Raw genomic sequence first — 13,628 nt, forward strand, 5'->3', positions numbered from 1 at the left:
CTTCAAGTGAAGCTATCCCTTTAATGATCTGAAACAACCATTATGTACCTAAATGGTGTTGATTCTGCTCCATCTACTTAGTATTTCCACTACTGGTGCCATTACTATTCCACATGACCTCCAATTTTCCTAGGATAGTTGGTAGATATCAAATTGAATTTGTCAGCAATCTGGCTCCTTATGAAAATCATTGAAATTTTGGCCTTATACTTTATATTTCTATGGAAAAGAGTGGGCAAATTTACCATTAAATTATAACTATGGGGAGGAGAAGGCAGAGGTAGGTTTCTTCCGGTTCAGATGGGTTCATCTGAACTGGTAGCGACCCGCTGGTGTCATCATGATAACGTCACAGAACCAGTTCAGTCAGTCCATTGACACTACCATATTGTTTTTTAATTGGATTTTTTTTAAAAAAAAAAATTCTTCAGTGCATGCACAGAAGTCAAGTTTCCAGCACATCGCCATCTTGGTTTTGGCTTTTTTTTTTATTTTGGGGGGATTTTTTTGACACTGTACATGTGAGGGAGGATGAAAAAAGAGAGAAAGAACTAAGGAGAGTGGGAGAGAGAAAGAAAGAGAGATGAGGTAGAAAGAGAGGGAGAAAGAGATGAGAGAGGGAGGGAGGGAGAAAGAGATGGGAGAGAGAAGAGAGGACAAAGATAGAGAAATGGGAGAGAAGGAGGTAGAGAGAGAGGGAGAAAGTGAGCAAAAGAGAGACATGGGGGAGAGGAAGAGAGAGAGAGAGAGTGAGAGAGAGAGAGACCTGTTTCTCATAGAAAAGAAAACACTGAGAGCCACAGAGTAGGTATGGCTGGGGGGGGAGATCATGTGACTTGGTAGGTGCCAGTGACATTGAGTTGGCCGCACCCACCCAGTCACATGACCATAAAGCCACACCCACAAAATAAGTCACTCCCACAGAATCAGTAATAAAATTTTTGGAACCCACCTTTGGGAGAAGGGGATGCTCTCAGCCTTAAACTAAGGAGTTCAGAAATTGCATATCATCCATTAGTCCAAATATAAATAAGTGGCAAAAGCACAATGCATTCCCTTCTTTTTTTGGAATGTTATATTAAAGGCATAAAATACTAATTGAATTTTTACCATACACTATAGAGATTAACTAATTAACTACCATATGATAAGAAATATGATAAGAAATTTGAAATATAGATACAGTGTTCCCTCGATTTTCGCGGGGGATGCGTTCCAGGACCACCCGCGAAAGTCGAATTTCCGCGAAGTAGAGATGCGGAAGTAAATACATTTGTTTTGGCTATGAACAGTATCACAAGCCTTCCCTTAACACTTTAAACCCCTAAATTAAAGTTTATTTTAAATTTTTTTTATTAAAGGCGGACGAAGGTTTGGTGATGACATATAATGTCATCGGGCGGGGAAAACCGTTGTATAGGGGGGGAAACCGCAAAGTATTTTTTAATTAATATTTTTGAAAATCCGTGGTATAGGCTTTTCGCGAAGTTCAAACCCGCGAAAATTGAGGGAGCACTGTATATAAAAATACTAAAGCAAGTATATAGGGTAGTATAGTTACATGGTTATGGTAATTTCCTTGACTTTTGCCAATGTTGCAGACTTCCTCTTCAGTTAATTATTGGGATTGGATGGGAGAAAGTCAGGAGTGGGCTACTGCCCAGACGGAGAGGGGGGAGGACGCAGTGGGATAGCGAAAATGGAGCTCCATCCCAGAGCACCCAATTTGTACTGAAAGATGTGGTAGTAAAAATTTTGGTAGCCCTTCAGAAAGTAGCCCTGGAGAAAGTGTTAAATTATTGATTGGATGGGGGAGTGGAATGAGGACAAAAATTATATTAGAAAATATTTAAACTATTTTTTTACTCAGGTCAGTTAAGAAAACTGTCTATTAAGAACTGTGAGGTTAAAAATATCTTGAGCTGTGTGAATTTTGTATAGCTTTCTGAACAATATTTTTCCGTTATTAACTGTATTATTAACAATGCAGTGAAACAAGATTTGAATTTTTATTAAGGTGAAAGTTGGAGATAAAGAAGTAGATGTCATGAGTGCGTTTAAGCTTTATATTACTACAAAATTGCCCAATCCTGCCTTCACTCCTGAGATTAATGCTAAATCATCAGTAATTGATTTTACTGTTACAATGAAAGGACTTGAAAATCAGTTATTGAAGAGAGTAATTCTCACAGAGAAACAGGTAAGATAACCTGTACAATGAGTTGTTTTACATAATGAAATACTGTTGTTTCACTGAAACTTAAATATTGATTCCAAAATTGTCATTTGCAGTTCATTAGCAGGCAAGGTAAATTTAAGATGATGACTGAATGGTTAGCAATGAAGTTTGGAACGAAGAAAATGGGCAGATTGTAGGATAGAGAACAGAAAAGATTTAGACACAGAGGTTAAGGACATTATTTTCCTAACTCTTCCTCCCCAAAATTGATTATATCATTAGTTTAAGACCTTACCTCCAAAGTGATGTCAATCAGCTCAATGGGAGACATTTCATGAAGTGTCAAGAATTCTTTGGAACCATCTTTCTTCATAAGCACTATTGAAGGCATTCTCAGGAGGGAATATTTTTAAACATGGAAAGGTGTAGAACAGCTAAGGGGAAGCCTAATTTGCCATTACTCAAATTGAACATATTGCAAGTAAGATTCATCATCACTAAGATAATAGGAAGATTTGGATGGAGGAGAAAGATCCTGTTTCCTGATGAGCCATTTTAGAGAGCTGACTTAATTCCAGAAATTGACTATTTTCAAATTCTATGGGATACGTATAACAGGAATAAAAGCATTCCTAGCCCAAGTAAAGCTTCAGTGATGAAAGAGCACATTTTTGCTCTGCTTATTATCATCTTGTTTTTATTAGAATGCATTCTAACATGTTTATTCTTCGGAAAGAATCTAAAGGCTTTTAATATGATAATGTTTAATACTTCTGTTATGCTGTTTTGGAGCCTATTAAGATTTTTGGTTTCCTGTTTTAATTTTTCGTGCATTTAAATTTGCTATGTAGAGATAGTACTGTTTGTATTAGATTTTATCTGCAATGCTTAGTCAAGGCCATTAGACTGCGACTCTAAACTGGGAAAATATTTGATTTGAAGGACTTCTGTGTGTATTTATATAATAAAAATAAAATATCTAAACATAACAAAATAATGGTAAAATAAGTAGTATGTTTTTATGCTAGCTTCTGAAGAAAGCTGCATGTCCAGCAACATATATTTTTACTTTTATTTTATTTTATTTACTAAATTTATACAATATGTGGGTTTTGACACTGCACAATGCACCATTGAAAAAAGCAGAGTAGATGGAAGCATTTGCATCAGAAAAATAGAAGTAGAAACTCTTGTCCTCCAGATTTATGTTGCAGTTCATTTTAAAACTGTTTTCTTAAGGAAGTTTTTAAAGTCCTATTTCCAGATTCCATTGGAAAAGTTGCTTGTGGAAAGAACTGTACAGGAAGAGTGGTGCACCCATTTTTCACTTCTGCAGTGCACAATTTGTAAGACATAAATTATCTAGATGAATTGTTTTCTCCTTTACAGACTAGGATATAGAGGAGGGTCTCCAAGTATAAGTGGATTTAACAGGTGTGTGCATGCTTATTTAGTTTTTAAAATAGTAAACATTATTGCAACAATTCCTTAGAAAGTTAAACATGAAAAAAGTAAAACTTGCAAATTTGAATAGATTATGTTGTAGGCAGTAACATTTTCATAAAAATGCAGGAATGTAAAAGAAGATGATAATGGATTTCTATAGAAGTAGGTTTCTGAGATCTGTCAAAACCATTTATATCATGACACATTTAGCCGCTCATTTCTGGTACCTAATGTTCCTATGATTTAAAAAAAATCACCAAAATCCTGTATATCCTAAATTGTTTTTTAAAATGCTTTCCTAAGAAGACAATCAATAAACAGATTTAAATTAATCTTCATCCTTTTAACACAAAACTGAAGTAAACAAGTCTGTGTTGTGATATTCAATATAGGAACTTGAAGCCGAAAGAATTAAACTCATGGAAGATGTGACTTATAATAAGAGGAAAATGAAAGAACTGGAAGATAACCTCCTTTATAAATTAACTACAACTAAAGGTATGGTATTTATGTTTACCTAGTGTTAAATTAATAATGTGGACCTGATTACCAGTGCTTCAAAATGAAAGATAAATTTCTAATTTAGCTCTTATTAGACTATTGATTTCAATCTATATTGTCCCTCAGAAATGTCCTACTATATTTGAAAATAGTAGAAAAATTTTGGTGGTCTGTGGAGAAATCTTAGCCCCTATGGCTGAGAGCAATTAGTCCAGCCCACACACAGAAACATAAGGTTGCACCACCCAACATCACCCCACCCACATGCCAACCCCCACTCTTAAGACCAAGTGCAAACCTCACCTTGAATGTAGCGGTGCGAGCCACACGAGCTGGAACAGAAAGGTAAGACCAAGAACTTTCCATGTTCAGTTGAACAGCTGCAGTGGGGGAGTTCAGCCTTTTGCATCTATATATGTCCTTTTGCAAGGCCTCCGGGTAGGAGGCCCGAGAGAAAGTGCCTCTAGATTCTCTCCAGCTGCTTCTCTCTGCAGTAGTGTGGCATCAGCATTTGCACAGCATCAGCATTTTGCCTTGGTATATTTGCACCAGCTGGTAGCGCTAGGCAGCCCTCATCTCCTGTCACTTGGGACTCAGAGTGGTAAACGTGCATGGTCCGGGAAGCAGCTGGAGTTTGCTGTCCCTTGCAGACGCTAGCTCAGCCCTTGGTAAAGTCTCGTCTCTGGAGGAGCCCAGTCGAAGTTTCCTGTGCTGTTTCATTGAGCGCTCCTTGAGAGACAAGAGTTTGCAGGGGGCTGAGCTAGCATCCGCAATGGACAGCAAACTCTGGCTGCTCCCTGGACCAGATGCCATTTGCCTCTCTGGGGTCCCAAGCGACAGGGACAAGGGCTGCCTTGTACCACTGGCTGACACAAATATACTGAAGCAGAATGCTGATGCTGCACCAATGCAAGTAGCGCTTTGTTCCTGCAGCTTCCAGCCATCGCAACCCACTTGCAGTGGGTTCATCCCACTTGCACCCCTACCACTACCACAACATCACTATTTCATACTGGCTGGTGAAAGCTGTGCACCTTTTTTCACTTTTCACCACCTGCAAAATTGCACATTCCATGTGCTACACTTTTTGATGGGACCAGTAATGGGCTGGTCCCATATTCGAGAGCTGTAGTAGTCATAGGACTGGCCCTTTGGTCATCCCAGAGCAGCTCCTCCACCTGGGTGCAGGAAAAGGAAAAGAAAGGAAACAAAGAAAGAAGAGGAAAGGAAAGGAAGAAGGAGAAAGGAAAGAAGGAAAAGAAGAAGAAGAAGAGAGGAGAGGAAAGAAGGAAAGAAGAGGAAAAGAAAGAGAAGGAAAGGAAAGGAAAAGAAAGGAAAGAAAAGGAAAAGAGGAAAGGAAAGAAGGCAAATTGATTGATGGAACTTTATTAGGGCTGTAGAATTGTTGCTATCTTGTGTTCCTCGACTCTAAAATCCATTATTTAAAATCTATAATAATCTATAAAAGATAGAGCCATTTTGGTGTTGAGTTTAAGATACTTTGTTATTCATTTCATTCATTATTACTTAGAATTAAATAGCTGCCCATCTCAAAAACATGACTCTGGGCATCTTATTGAAGGCCTTTGACTTTGGGTTGTTGGTCCCTCTGTTTTCCATTAGTCCTTTTCATGCTACCCTTCCCTCTGGAAATGAAAAAATCTATTCAAAATATTGTAAAACTTTGTTTGAAACATTTTCTGTGCTGCTCTTTAGGTTCCTTGGTGGATGATGAATCACTGATAGGTGTTTTGAGGACTACTAAACAAACAGCTACAGAGGTATCTGAAAAACTAGAAGTTGCAGGAGAAACTGAGAAAAAAATTAACACCGCACAAGAAGAATATCGTCCTGCTGCTACACGAGGGAGCATTCTTTATTTTCTGATCACTGAGATGAGCATGGTTAATATAATGTATCAGACTTCCCTAGCCCAGTTTTTAAAACTGTTTGATCAGTCCATGGCTAGGTAAGAGCAGAGTGTTATTGTACACAGTGATATTTTTTCTGCTTTCTCCCCAGTATTTGTTGTAATTTAGTCAATTTGCTTGCTTTGTTTTTGCACTTCAGATCTGACAAGACTCCAATTCCACAGAAAAGGATCACAAATATTATTGAGTACTTGACATATGAAACTTTCACATACTCTGTCAGAGGCCTGTATGAAAATCACAAATTTCTTTTTACCTTGCTTTTGACATTAAAAATTGATCTTCAGAGGAGCCAGGTCAAACCAAGGGAATTCCAGGCACTAATTAAAGGTAATCATCTAGAATTCTATATTCATTTTATTTTATATATTTTGCATTTTAAATCGTCATCACAATCGGATAGGAAGATTAATCAGAGCAGACAACAGCTAAAGCCATTGAATTGAATCATCAGAGCTTCGTAGTAGTTATAGCCAAAATAGTTATTCATAAAAGAATATGTGTTCATCATAGAAAACGCAAACTGTATGTCACCATAGATACAAAGAGTATGAACTTAGTTTGTTTTGTTTCATTCATTCATTCATTCATTCATTCATTCATTCATTCACATTAATCAGGTATAATGATATGAAACAAGCAGTCTGCATTGGTTGCCGACCAACTTCCGGTCACAATTCAAAGTGTTGGTTATGACCTTTAAAGCCCTTCATGGCACTGGACCAGAATATCTCCGAGACCGCCTGCTGCCGCACGAATCCCAGCGACCGATTAGGTCCCACAGAGTGGGCCTTCTCCAGGTCCCGTCAACTAAACAATGTCGGTTGGCGGGCCCCAGGGGAAGAGCCTTCTCTGTGGCGGCCCCGGCCCTCTGGAACCAACTCCCCCCGGAGATTAGAACTGCCCCTACTCTCCTTGCCTTTCGTAAGCTCCTTAAGACCCACCTTTGTCGTCAGGCATGGGGGAACTGAGACATCTCCCCCGGGCATATACAATTTATGAATGGTATGTTTGTATGTATGTGTGTTTAGAAAATGGGGTTTTAAAATATTTTTAAACAGTAATTTAGATTTGTTTTAAATTGTTTTCACTTTGTTGTGAGCCGCCCCGAGTCTGCGGAGAGGGGCGGCATACAAATCTAAATAATAAATAAATAAATAAATAAATAATAAAACAAGAAAATTACACGTTTGTCTGACAGATTAAGTATTGAAGCCAAAATACAATTTCAGTTATTGTGGATACATGTGAATATAGGGGTGACTTTTGGAACAGATTGGGCAATCTTATCTATCTAGGTGAAACAAGGTAAAAATTAGATGACATGAACGCTAGATGGGAAGAAGGCATGAGACCACAATCATAATAAGTAATTTGGCAATTTGGAATCCTGAGAATGAATGAAAATGATCATTATTTGTTGAGTGTTTCCTTCAAAGAGTCCATTTTTATCATGGAATAATGGAAAGTCCCTGTAAATACGGAAATAAGAGCCTTATTGTTACAGTGGGAAACAGGGTTGTTACAGAAAAGAGTCTAGTGGCCAGGGGTGAGAACAGATGTGGAGATTCAGAATAACTATAGATTAAGTATAAATTGAACTAAAGAATACCTTTGAACATCCTAAGTTAACAGTACAGTATTCTGTTATTCTTCCCTACTAATTATAAAGATCTTTCTGGATGCTTCAAAGGTTCTTGTTTCCTGAGTTTGCCAGCCAAATTCTATTCAAATGCATTGTTTAAGCATACATCAGTTCAAACAGCTTATGGGCAATGAATAAATTAACCACATGATTTCTTTCTTTCTTGTGAAATATTGGGAGAATTAATGAAGGGAACAAGGGTGATGTGAAGTTTTGAATATGAGAGAGACTATTTGTTAGCTTCAAAAGTAGATTTTCAGGAAAAAGTGGACATAGGGGAAAACAGAATATGAACTAGAACAAAAGGAGAATGAATGAAAAAGGAAAAAATACAGCTCTAGCATGAAAATATATTGGGGGGAAAACACTCTCCCCAAAGAATCAGTGAAAATGTGCTAAGAAAAGACGATGTAGAAGCTGTATGGAACAGAACGGGGAAAAAATGTCTTCAAGATTGCCATAGAAGAGTTTGGATTTATTCTAGTGGAAGTTATTTAAAAGGACACCCACTAGAACAGTGGTTCTCAACCTTTCTAATGCCATGACCCCTTAATACTGTTCCTCATGTTGTGGTGACTCCCAACCATATGTCTATCCCCAATTCTCCCCACAGATCTTTAAGCTGATTGGCAGGAAGGTCAGAGGGATACCCCCACTTTAAACACCTGATTAGTCAGATTGTAAACATATATTCCAAGGTGCCAGAATAGAAGGTTTAGCTCCTAACACCATGAAAAATTTGTCTTTTCCCATGGTCTTAGGCGACCCCTGTGAAATGGTCATTCGACCCCTCAAAGGGGTCCCGACCCCCAGGTTGAGAACCACTGCACTAGAATGATGACAAGATAAGTATAAATTTGTGCAAAAGAATAGTTGCTGTAAAAAATAAGTACAAGAGGAAAGATATTGTATGCGTATATAACAAAAATAGAATTGCAAAGTATTTACTCAAAAGACCAAGATTAAAAGAGGCAGAAAAAATGCAAAGTGACTTGATGAATGTAAAAAATATTTTGAAAATGGGTGAACAGAGCTTAAATGAAGAGGCTCCCCCTAAGTGAATGCAATGAAATATTAAAACGACTAAGTGACTTAGAATGAAATTCCAATAGAGGAGGGAGGGAATGCCAAAAGGAATATTTGAGATTTTTATAGGAACCATGATGAGCTATCAAAGAATGGAATTGACATGGCTGCTATGAATGTTAATGTGCAATGCTGTGAGAATGGTAGACTGCAGTTGTAGATAGTGTAAATAGAGAAATATTAAATTTGGACACGGCTTGCCTAAGGAACAGCTGTGCACCTTATTTAACTTGCATGAGAAGTTTGCACAGTTTGAAGAGTGCTGTAATTGCTCCTGTAGACAAAAAGAAAAGTAAGAAGGAAAGCTGAAGGATTAGTTTATTAGCTGTATTTGATAGAATTTTGATTGACAGCTTTACAAGAGATAACAATGAGCAACATCCGTAGGGTGGATTTATGCCTGGCAGAGACTGTACAGAACAAGGTTTTGCTCTTCATCAAATCACTGAAAAACAGGAGAAACTTGGTTGGTTTAGAGAAAATGCATGATCAAAGCATTATAATGTGTTTTACATGAATATATTGAAGGTTTAAGAGCTGAATTTAATGAGTTAAAGAATAAAGTATGTGTGGGAATAAGGGATGCTTGCAAATGATTCAGCATGGATAAAACAAAGATGGGCAATGTCTTGTTGGCTACACGGCGGTATAAATAAATATATCAAAATGCTTGTGGCATTAAATACGTGTTGGCTGGAGATATGAAAGTATGTGTGCCTTTGTGTAAGGTAATAATGTACAATTTACTCAATAATGTATTTTGCAGCAATGATTACACTATAAAAAAGAATGGCTCTGAAAATGGATGTATCAAGAAAAAAAGTAGTTCTTAATAGTAAAAAGGAGTGATGAGAAATACATAAATGGTGAAAAAAGGCAAACAAGTATTTGAACTCTGATTATCAAGATGGAGAAATAGTAAGATGTGTAATTAGTGGTATGCTGTCTATTGTGAGGCATTAATATGCAGTGGTGGAAATGGTATTTATAAGAGCCTGATTTGATCTACTGTAATTATATACAGGTGTGAATTGGGGATGTCAGTAGAAATATTATAGTAAAATGAGGTATTTCTGAACTATGTGAAATAAGATAGGAGAAAATAAGATCATGAATCAACACTGCTGAGTGAGTACACATTGAATTTGAAACAAAATACATGGAGGTGTTTTAATAATATAACAACAATGAATGGAAATCAACTTGCAAAATATATGAAGAATAAATAGGTCAACAAATACAAACTCAAAGTAAACCGTTCCAAACTTGACTGTAGAAAATACGACTTTAGCAACCGAGTAGTTAATGCATTGAACTCACTACCCGACTCTATAGTATCATCACTAAACCCCCAAAACTTTACCCTTAGACTATCGACTGTTGACCTCACCCGATTCCTAAGAGGTCAGTAAGTGGCATACATAAGTACACCAGCGTGCCTACCGTCCCTGTCCTAATGTTTCCCTCTTATTAATACCAATATCATGTACAAAAAACAGTGTTATTATCTTTGTATACCACCAATATGTATATGAATGAATGAATGAAGAAAAGATCAAGGAAGTTGTGATTCATTGGAGCTAATGAGTTCTTTGGAAAAAGAGGGGTAAAAATTTACAGAACAAGATTGGTTTGGATATAGTAGAAGCAAAGAGTTTTTTGGCAGAAGTGGGAAACTGTGAAGACATACATCAAATAGTTTTGTTTTAGACGTTGCATTACTAAACTAGGTAACATCACCAGCACTTGCAAAAACATCTGCAAGAAAACCATCAAGTTTAGAGGCCACCAAGGACCCCTATGGTTTAATCCTAAACTATATATATTTTTTCAGGGTTACATATCATACATATCAGTCTCATTTTAAACTGGATGTAGCAATAGTTCTTTTCCTTTCTCTAATCTTTCATTAATTTATTTCCCTTACAACTTGAGTATTTTTCTATAGTTTGCGTAATGTTACATGTTCTCAAAGAAAATAATCTGTGAGGTATGTGCACAGTACAGCCCTTGACAGAATAGTGTTAAGCATCCCTCGTCATATGGGAGACCAGGATTCAGTACCCCAGTGGAAAAGCTGACATTATGAGGGACACTTTGGCCTAGTGGCTAACAGTGGCTCAAGTCCCATCATAAGTCATGAAAGCCAGCTGGATGTCTTTGGGCCACTCACTCTCTCTCAGCCCAACCCACCTCTTAGAATTGCTTTTGTGGGGAAAATAGGAAGAGGAAAGTGTGTTAACTATGTTTCCTGTCTTGAGTTATTTATAAAAATAAAGTCAGAATACAAACAAAATAAAAAATACCCTGGTTTCCCCCAAATAAGACATCCCTGATAATAAGCCCAATTGGACTTTTGAATGCATGGCAGTAAGTGCTTATTTCAGGGTTCAAAATTATTTTTATTTTTTTTATTTATTCAATTTTTATGCCGCCCTTCTCCTTAGACTCAGGGCGGCTTACAACATGTTAGCAATAGCACTTTTTAACAGAGCCAGCATATTGCCCCCACAATCCAGGTCCTCATTTTACCTACCTCGGAAGGATGGAAGGCTGAGTCAACCTTGAGCCGGTGATGAGATTTGAACCGCTGACCTTCAGATCTACAGTCAGCTTCAGTGGCCTGCAGTACAGCACTCTACCTGCTGCGCCACCCTGGCTCATAAGACAGGGTCTTATTTTTAGGGAAACATGGATAGTAATCTTACTTTGACTTTCTAACTGAAGTAGGACGATCTTCGACATGGGCCGATTCAACCCTTTACACTTAGGGGCAACCTTAGGACCTGATCCGTGCGAACTGCAGCCTCAAACCCGTGAGCTCAAGCTATCCATGCCATGCTAGGACCAATGTGAATTTAGGAATTGTACTTCATGATTCTTGAGAAATGCATCTTTTCTTTTATGTACACTGAGAGTCTTTGGAGAAGGGCGGCATATAAATCTAATATAAATGAATGAATGAATGAATGAATGAATGAATGAATGAATGAATGAATGCACCAAAGACAAATTCCATGTGTGTCCAATCACACTTGGCCAATAAAGAATTTTATTCTGTTCTGTTCTGTTCTACTTAGTCTATGAATCTCTTTGTTCTCAGTTCTGCTGAGTTCTATATCAGTTCAACTAGCTAAGACTCTTGCTTAGAATTTCATTGCTCTGTGCAGCCCTAAACATTTTTATTCAGAAGTCCATCGGGCACAGCAGGCTAGTTGTGGTGAATGTTCCTTGGATTGCACATTATATTCTGTCTCAAAGAAAGATAATGTGGAAAAACATCTGTGCATGAAACAATATACGGTAATACTTGGGATAAAAATTGCTGATTTTTTGTTATCGTTCAGATCCGCAACAAGCATAAGATGCATGTATTTCACAATAATATGAAATATTAAAACTTGATATAGTTCTTTGTTAATCATAGGGGTCATTTTCAATAACTATTAATGTTTTTCATCCAGGTGGTGCTGCGCTGGATCTAAAAGCTTGTCCCCCCAAACCATTCCGATGGATTCTAGATATGACATGGCTCAATCTGGTAGAACTGAGCAAACTACCCCAGTTTTCAGAAATCATGAATCAGGTATGTTTATAGCCTTAGTTATTTTTACTACTTTTAGCACTAGCAAAGAATCCTATTGTCTTTTATGAGCACTTGTGACATGGCCATTCATGCCAGGGCATTATATTTTTCTTGCATTTTAATTGCACATACTCTGTTTCCCCCAAAATATGACATCCCATGATAGTAAGCCCAATCGAGCTTTTGAGGTCATGGCAATAAGTCCAAGCATTTATTTCAGGGTTCAAAAAATGTAAGACAGGGCCTTGTTTTCAGGGAAACACAGTATAGTGTTCCCTCGATTTTCGCGGGTTCGAACTTCGCGAAAAGTCTATATCACGGTTTTTCAAAAATATTAATTAAAAAATACTTTGCGGTTTCTTCCCTTATACCACTGTTTTTCCCACCCGATGACGTCATATGTCATCACCAAACTTTCATCCACCTTTAATAAATATTTTTTAAAATAAACTTTAATAAATAAACATGGTGAGTAATAATCTAAATAGTTGCTAAGGGAATGGGAAATTGTAATTTAGGGGTTTAAAGTGTTAAGGGAAGGCTTGCGATACTGTTCATATCCAAAAATAGTGTATTTACTTCCACATCTCTACTTCGTGGAAATTCGACTTTCACGGGCGGTCTCAGAACACATCCCCCACGAAAATTGAGGGAACACTGTATCTTTTTCCATGGCTTAGGGTAGGTGGATGCAGAAATCATAATAAATGCAATTGTATTTTGAAATGTGATGTGAAGTGACCTGTCCTGAATCCAAAGAACTTCCACGAAGTATAGACTTCATGTCCAAAGGGAAAATAAGCTTAAATGTTACTTCTGCTTCTTCATTAGATATCCCGTAATGAAAAAGGATGGAAAAATTGGTTTGATAAAGATGCTCCAGAGGAAGAAACTATTCCTGATGGATATAGTGATTCACTGGATACCTGTCGCAAATTATTGCTTATCAGGTAAAAAGCACAAGTAATTTGGGCATTATTTTTTAAATATGTTCTGAGTTCTTTTCAGGAAGTCCTGCATATTAGCCCTGGAAGATACACATTTTCTAAAATGTGATGTTAAAAGCATTAAAATAATTAATGCCTATAAAATAATGAATATGATAATTATGAATTGAAATAATAATGATATATTTATTTATTTATTTATTTATTATTTGGATTTGTATGCCGCACCTCTCCGAAGACTCGGGGCGGCTCACAACAAGTGTAAAACAAATCATAAATAATTCAATTAATTAAAATATTTAAAGAT

The 13,628-nt window shown here is 37.2% G+C and overlaps 1 protein-coding gene across 1 annotated transcript in view; it reads left to right on the forward strand.

The window, feature by feature from the left end:
* Positions 1-13,628, forward strand: part of DNAH8 (dynein axonemal heavy chain 8) — a 159,680-nt gene that overhangs the window by 124,615 nt on the left and 21,437 nt on the right. The window contains exons 59-64 of the mRNA XM_070727251.1: positions 2,018-2,200; positions 4,018-4,123; positions 5,843-6,095; positions 6,197-6,387; positions 12,253-12,374; positions 13,206-13,324. Coding sequence (XP_070583352.1) covers positions 2,018-2,200; positions 4,018-4,123; positions 5,843-6,095; positions 6,197-6,387; positions 12,253-12,374; positions 13,206-13,324 — 974 coding nt within the window. The remainder of the gene's footprint in view (positions 1-2,017; positions 2,201-4,017; positions 4,124-5,842; positions 6,096-6,196; positions 6,388-12,252; positions 12,375-13,205; positions 13,325-13,628) is intronic.

Source organism: Erythrolamprus reginae, chromosome 1 (assembly GCF_031021105.1).
Source record: "Erythrolamprus reginae isolate rEryReg1 chromosome 1, rEryReg1.hap1, whole genome shotgun sequence".
Lineage (NCBI taxonomy): Eukaryota > Metazoa > Chordata > Lepidosauria > Squamata > Dipsadidae > Erythrolamprus > Erythrolamprus reginae.